This window comes from Triticum urartu, chromosome 5, assembly GCF_003073215.2.
Source record: "Triticum urartu cultivar G1812 chromosome 5, Tu2.1, whole genome shotgun sequence".
Classification (NCBI taxonomy): domain Eukaryota; kingdom Viridiplantae; phylum Streptophyta; class Magnoliopsida; order Poales; family Poaceae; genus Triticum; species Triticum urartu.
Window position 1 is genome coordinate 546,218,534 of NC_053026.1, and position 7,608 is coordinate 546,226,141.

General features: G+C 47.4%; 1 protein-coding gene and 1 non-coding gene across 2 annotated transcripts; one reads left to right on the forward strand and one right to left on the reverse strand.

The window, feature by feature from the left end:
- The first annotated feature begins 1,076 nt into the window (after positions 1 to 1,076).
- LOC125510558 (protein WRKY1-like) lies at positions 1,077 to 4,399 on the forward strand. Its single transcript, XM_048675777.1, has 4 exons — positions 1,077 to 1,249; positions 1,955 to 2,894; positions 2,987 to 3,112; positions 3,741 to 4,399. Exons 2-4 carry the CDS (start codon positions 1,975 to 1,977, stop codon positions 3,886 to 3,888), a joined length of 1,194 nt encoding a protein of 397 aa, XP_048531734.1. The 5' UTR covers positions 1,077 to 1,249; positions 1,955 to 1,974; the 3' UTR covers positions 3,889 to 4,399.
- A 2,602-nt stretch (positions 4,400 to 7,001) lies between these two features.
- Positions 7,002 to 7,164, reverse strand: LOC125511937. The gene has a single exon (XR_007285204.1). It is a non-coding gene; the product is annotated as a U1 spliceosomal RNA (small nuclear RNA).
- Positions 7,165 to 7,608: the final 444 nt, after the last annotated feature.

Below are 7,608 nucleotides of genomic sequence, written 5' to 3' on the forward strand. Positions count from 1 at the left end.
CTACAGAAGGCACCACACCGTGCAGCCACCCACACGGGGATAACCTACAGAAGACGCCACACCGTGCACCCACCCACACTGGGATAACCTACGGAATGCGCCACACCGTGCAGTCACCCACACTGGGACAACCTACAGAAGGCGTCGCACCGTGCATCCACCCATGCTGGGATGGCCAAAGATAGAGATAGACAAATAAACGTTCACACATGGATCCATCAATGCATGGCATTTCTATATTATGGTATAAGTTAAGATTATGAATTTATGGCGGATATTGCGGTTGCACCTATGTTAAACAAACAATTCACTGAGCCACGCATATCTCTTTCCAGCTCATGCTCGGCATCACTTGCAGTGAACGGAAACGTTCACGCACCGCTTAGTAACGCCTTTAGCCATCCGTTGGCACGTCAGGAAATAGCCAGTTGTCCAATGCCGCTACACCTGCACTAACGTGACCTCCTTCAAAGACATTACAAATTCACATTACCAAAAATTATGCCATATATTACACCGCTATCGGTATCGTCATCACAATTGAAAAAAAATGCATGAACGTATATCTTTCTCCACCGTGTCTCTGATTAATCGCGTAGAACCAGGAGACGGTTTATCGACACCAGCTCACCCGCACAGAAGGCGCCGCACCGTGCAGCCGGGCACACGCGGATGGCCCGCGGACAGAGAGGGAGGAGAAACAAACGCTCACGAGCACGGGCAGGAAGACGAGAGGCGAGATAGAGAACGTTGGCGGGCGGGGCCCAGGCGGGGGGCACAGTGGCGTCTGACACAGCTCACGCCTTTGACGAAACGGCAGCACCGGGAAGCCAACCCCACACCCAGAAACGGATTAAAATAAAAGAATCAGCAGGGAGGGAAGGGAGAAAAAGCCGGGACAGGGCAAAAGTCCATAGGCAGGACAGGAACGGGCGCGATGGACGGCCCGGATCCGCTCTCGGTGGCCCCGCCCCCGCAGCGTCCCGGCCCCCGAGGAGGAATACGAGAGAAGAAAAACGAAAGAGGGGCGCAAAAGCGATAGAGCACTGCGCCTGCGCTGGCCCCCACCCCCGCCCCCGTTCCGCTTGTTTATTTATTTTCCTCACTCCCTGCCTCGGACTAGCACTCGGCTGCTGCTCCCCCTCCTGCTCCGCTCGTCGCCTCCGTCCTCTCTGCCCGCTGTCCCGGCCACCTCTCCCCTCCGCTCCAGCGGTCGTGGCCAGTGGCGACGCCTGCGACATCCCGCGAGGTTTGCGCCCCCCTGCTCTGTGCCCTGCTCCTCCTCTTGCTGCTGGGATCGTGTTGTTATCTGCGTCCCTTTCCCGGCGATTCGGGCGCGGCGTTTCCGCTTCGTGGGTGGATCGACGGGGGTGCTCGGGCGGGCGGGCGGCGCTTCCTGCTTCTTGTCACCCGCGGTGGCGGATTCCGCGCCGGATTTTTCGAGGTTTTTTCTCGGGGGAACGGAGCGGGGGTGGTGGCGCGGTCACGGGCGGGTCGGTAGGCTTTTTTCTGTTCTTGTATTGTAGGCTCAGGTGCTTCCTTCCCTGGATTGTCCGGCGGCCTAGTTTTGGTAGCGATTAAGGCCGCCAGAAATGCCGAGTCCCGCGCTCGCGTGCCCAATTCTGGCCTGGCGGGTCGGGGAATGATGGCGGAGAATCTCCTGCATCCGGCGGCTACTTCTTCCCAGGCCTCGGATGAAATCCATGGAGGTGGCAGTGCTCTTTATGGGGGCGGAATGATTAGAGCCATCGGCGTACATATCCACTCATGTCTCTCCTGCGTTCTTTTTGCTGTGCCAAGCATATCCTCGTGCCGTGATGCCTGTTTTAGATATTTATCTCCTGAAGAATCTTCTACTCGAGTCCAATTATTGCAGGTGTTGAATCCTTTTGATTCGAGATGCGTATGTTCGAGCGGAGAGCTCAAGAAGTTCTTGATTTGTGTGTGTGTGCAGGTAGGGGGAGGGAGTGAGCGATGGATGGCATGGTGGAATCCAACAGGGAGGCGGTGCAGAGCTGCCACAAGGTGCTGGACCTCCTCTCCAACCCCCATGGCCAGCTCGTTCCCCACAAGGACCTCGTGGAGGCCACGGGCGCCGCTGTCGCCAAGTTCGGCTCCCTAGCTTCCAAGATCAGCAGCGGCAATGGCCGACAGGGCCATGCTAGGTTCAGACAAAGGATCAAGAAGCCCATGCCTCTCTTCGACAGCAACCTCTTCCGGGACAGCCCTGCATCGGCTGCGGCTGCCGATGCTACTGCAGCACCACCCAAAACATCCAGTCCTGGCCCGAGCACCAGTCTCCAGCTGTTTCCGAGGTACCAGCAGATGGAGGCCTCCTCCTCCAAGGACCCTGTCAGGATCCCAGCAGCCCAATTCCCCCAGAGAATGGTTGTGGAGAACCCGTCGGTCGGTTCGAATGGACCGGCTCGCGGGCCGCCGCTCCAGCTCGTCCAGCCGGTGTCTGTCGCGCCGCCGGCGGGGACGCCGGCACCGGCATTGCCGGCGGCGCATCTCCATTTCATCCAGCAGCAGCAGAGCTACCAGAGGTTTCAGCTCATGCATCAGATGAAGTTGCAGAGCGAGATGATGAAGAGGGGCGGCCATGGTGATCAGGGTGGCAGCGCTGGTGCTGGCAAGGGTGTCAACCTCAAATTTGATGGTTCTAACTGTACGGGGTCATCCTCCCGTTCGTTCCTGACATCTCTGAGCATGGAGGGGAGCATGGCGAGCTTGGACGGTAGCCGCTCCAGCCGTCCCTTCCAGCTAGTTAGTGGCTCGCAGACGTCGAGCACCCCGGAGTTGGGCCTCATGCAGCAGAGGAGGAGGTGTGCCGGCAAGGAGGATGGGAGTGGACGCTGTGCAACTGGGAGCAGGTGTCACTGTGCAAAGAAAAGGTTGGAATTCGTTGTGATAAATTGATATCTGACTACTGTTATTATGGTAATTTTATGTTTTTTTATAAACCATCCTTTGTATGCAATTACAGGAAACTAAGGATAAGGAGGTCTATCAAAGTCCCTGCTATCAGCAATAAGGTGGCCGACATCCCGGCCGATGAATTCTCGTGGCGGAAGTATGGCCAGAAGCCAATAAAGGGATCCCCGCATCCTAGGTATATCGAAATACTTAAATCCTTTTTATCCCTTTATATACATTTGCCCGCGTATATAATTGTATTGCACATGATGTTTGCACTTTCTCTTTGCTGGCTTTGTCATTTTGTTATATTAGTAAACAAGTAGTAACAGTTGGTTTAATTTTGTTTTGTTCAGAGTTATAGCTTCTCTTTTCTTTTTTTGGCAAAACTAAGTATATATAACCATATCACTGGATGCATGATCTTCCAAAAAGTTTTCATCCACATGACTTACAGTAATTTTAAAAGTTGATAGCCCTGAATTAATGGGCTGACAATTCTAACTTCTAAGGCTAGATTTTATGGCCCAGTTGATTAGGTAATACCGTAATACTAGATACCGCTTATAGCAAAGTTTGGTTCAGATATCCTTTCCAAAAGTGTTTCCTTTGTTTTCAATCAAGTCAGTGTAGTTTCATTCTCAAGTTTGCTATAAGCATACATGCAGTTGAAAGGAAACCTGTTCTAATTCTGGTAGTATGCCTATTGCAATCAAAGAAAGGTTACAGCTGACATCCTCTAATTCCCAGCCCACTTCACCTGCTTTGTTCTTTCTTCAAACAGGCCACTTAAGAATGTACGTGTGTGCACCATTGTCTTGCAGGGGTTACTACAAGTGTAGCAGCGTGAGGGGCTGCCCGGCCAGGAAGCATGTCGAGAGGTGCGTCGACGACCCCGCGATGTTGATCGTTACCTACGAGGGCGATCACAACCACAACCACAACCAAGCTGCGGCAGCCCAGCCAGCCTGACCTTTCGGGTCTCCATCGTCGTCGCAGACCGCTTTCGATAGCCTCCGTTTTCTAGAGAAAGACATGAAAAAAGAAGATGAAAAAAGAAGAAGAAGAAGAAGAAGAAGAGACTAGCCTGTACATACTCTTCTGTTCCTAACTGCGGGGGAGGGGGTGGGGGAGGATGATTCAGCTCTTTCAGGAGAATCCATGGCGAAAGGGATTTAATTTACCGCGTAGATTGTCAATTTAGTGGTGTTTCTCATCGATCAGACTCATAAATTTTGTAGACTTTTCCTTCTTTTTTTTTTTGCCCCTGTTGTCTCTGTGTCTGTTGGTCCTTAGGACTGTCCTGTGCTGTGTAAGATTGAGCTGCAGTTATATGTCGGGGGTTGGTGTTACTGTAACCGTGCAAGGGGGTTGGAGAAGGCAGGTAGCTGGCAGTGCCTGTTAAAGTTGCGACACCTAGGAACAAAATGTACCCCTCATCTTTCGGTCAATTGGATTGGTGGATCGCCTGATACCTTTGACATGGGTTCCTGTTTCGCACAAGTGCTGTTTCCGTGGTGTCACTGCAGGTCTTTTTTGTTCTCAAGCATTTGATGTGTACCCCTTTGTTGTTTTCTTCAACATGTTTCATCAAAGATCATTAGATCTTCATTCAACGGCTGAAAATAGATCGGGCACTATACATCTTCAACGTTCAACTTCTTTTTCCTCGTGCAGCCGCCGGCCAACCCAGACCTAACCGCCCGCCTCTGCCTCGCCGCCCCAACCTCCCCCCCACTGCCATGCTGGGAAAATTCACCTGAAAAATCGTCAGCATAATGCGTGGGAAAGAATCGCAACATGCACAACGCCAGTCTTGATTAACATTTTAAAATGCATGTTCAACATTTTTTCAAATGGTTGATTAACATTTTTATATACTTGATCAATAAAATTCATCATTTCTTAATACATGGTCAACATTTTTCATATACACATTTAACATTTTTTAAATGCTAGATTAACATTTTTCAAATACTTGTTCAATATTTTTTCAAATGCTTGATTAATATTTTTATATACATAATCATCATTTTTTCAAATACTTGTACATCATTTTTCAAATACTTGTCCCACATTTTTCAAACAGTTGTTCAACATTTTTATTTCAATTGCTTGATTAAAATTTTTATATACATGATCAACATTTTTTCAAATATTTGTTCAACATTTTTCAAAAAAATTCAAATACTTATTTAACATGTTTCAAATGTTTTTTGTTATATATATATATAATATTTTAAGATATAATAAACAAAATTACAAAAATAAAGCAAAAAAACGAAATCAGAAAACGAGGCTGTGGCCTCTCGCGCGCCTGGGCCGGCCCAATGCGCCCTCCCCTTCAGCGAGCATTCCCTTCAGCAATACTCTACTCCTGGTTTTGTGGTTCTTCTGTATATTTCTCTCTTTCCGACAAATGTTGCCAACTTATCCTTTTATACTTCAAGGGCCTAGTTGACTTCCCTTCTGTCTGTACGTGACATTATGAACACGAATAATAGATATATGACGACCGCAAGCCTTTTAAATTGTACACACGTAGCCAACGATCATCGGTCAGGGTATGGTACGACGCGATTGTACCCCATATATGGACATCGTACCCACGCCTAGGGAGGGACCACCACTCTCTTTCATGTGAGAACCCGAAATTAACTTTCAGACCCTCGTGTGTATATTTGTCAACCGTAGGATTATTGTTAACAACACAACGAAATGGTATCATTGCACAATACGTAAAAATATTACAAGTTTAGTAAATCTTGCCACAAGGCATACATAGAGAAATGTCTCATGACATTTATTACAATCAAAAAACAACGAAAAATAAAATGCGTAGCGACTCCATCTCAGCCACAGGCAGTCGATGTAGTCCACGTGACCTCACTCCTACGGATCGCCATAGTAGTCATGGTCATCACCTCCGTCTTGATGAAACTCTGTTATCAACAAAAGTATTGCCATGAGTACATTACGTACTCATGTCGCATGCCTCCATCGGAGAAGGTCCTAATAGCTACATGTGGCTTCAAAGCAAGGTTGTATGGCTCATTTGCATAAAAGCTAATTTTGTTTGGAAACAATATAGCAGTTGGATAAAAGCAATTTTAATGAAAACATGTTTTATCTCTAGAATAACTTTTATCAAAGTGAGGATCCTTGATCAACTCACATCCTTCATAGGTTCCAAGAATAGGGGCAAAGAGGGAAAAAGCAAGACATGCCCTGTATGTCAATAAAGATTCATGTGTCATCCATGACCGTGGACACAACTATTCGAATAGTTTTACACTATGTAGAGGTTGTACACTTTACCCACACGTCACAATCCCGACTTGTTGCTACTAGCTGTCGCTAGAGTAGTACACCATTTGGTATACCGGCAGGGAAATTGTGACGAGGTCTTTCATTATACCACGATTACTGTGCCAAGCCCACTAGGTTTCAACACGGAAGTAACCGTAGTTCACAGTCCGGGCTCCCTTTTGTGCCGAGGATACTCCTCGCAAGGCAGCTATCCCAAGGAGACGACAGGAATCTACGGCGGAGCTCCGTCAACTACGCCTAGATAGACAAACTCGAGGAGGATCGGAGCCCGGAAGACAAACTCGAAGAAGAAGCGCCGCAATCCGCCCGAGTGCCGTACCTGCGAGGACTAATGAACCCTAACCTAAATTACTAGCCAATGCGGGGACACCAGGATGCCCCTCCCCGCCACCGGTCGCCGGAGCGGCATGCAGAGGGTAGGCGTATCCACGGGCTCACCGGCGAAGTCTGGAGGGAAGAGTTTACCCTAGCCTTCAGGGGATAGGGGAGGGAAAAATAAGATGAATCTAGAAGACATGTCCCTTTTTGCATTGCAATATTTGGCATTGACCCAAATATTGGCTACTAATTGACTGGTTGCAAAACTGAGTACCCAACTTTGTATAGGGTTATTATTATTTTTGCAAATCTTGCCATTGCAAAACTTTTGAAGGAAAACCAAACATACCACATACGCTTACTTGATGAAGTGGAAGCAGCTTGCCAAACATGCATAGCTAGAATTTACCAATTTCTAAATTTGAATTTTCTGGATTGGCAGGGCCGCACAAACGCATACCCCCCATCTACCAAAAATCATGACATCCATTCTCTCAATTGGGGAGATGGTAGAACAACACGCTCACCAAATGCAATTTGAGCCGTGGATCTAGGCCACGACCCTTCTTTATAAGTCATCAGCCCCGTCCAGGTAGGGGTAATGCTGCATCGGTGACCTATGTGCTCATTATATAGACTTGATTTATCACCGCCGCCTCCTCTCACCAGCGAGGTGGTACTAAACCAAGCCAGAGCATAGTGGAGCAGAAAAACATATCTTTTGTATTTTTAGAAAACACAAATATTTTGAATTGTTAAAAACACTTTAATAAAAAATTTAAAATGTATCACATATATCTTCTAGTTTTGAATTTTTTTATACAATTTTGATTTTTTTTCATGTATACCCGTTGTCATCCCGATGTGGGAGGGAAGCTCCCACCACCTGAGGGGCAACAGACATGGGCGAAGAAAATTTTACCTTTTGTATTTTAAGGATATGCATGTATTTTAAATAGTTGAAAATATTGTAATAAAATACTAAATTTAAAATATTATACTCCCATATTAATTTTCATTGATTTAGTACAATACTTTTTTGTA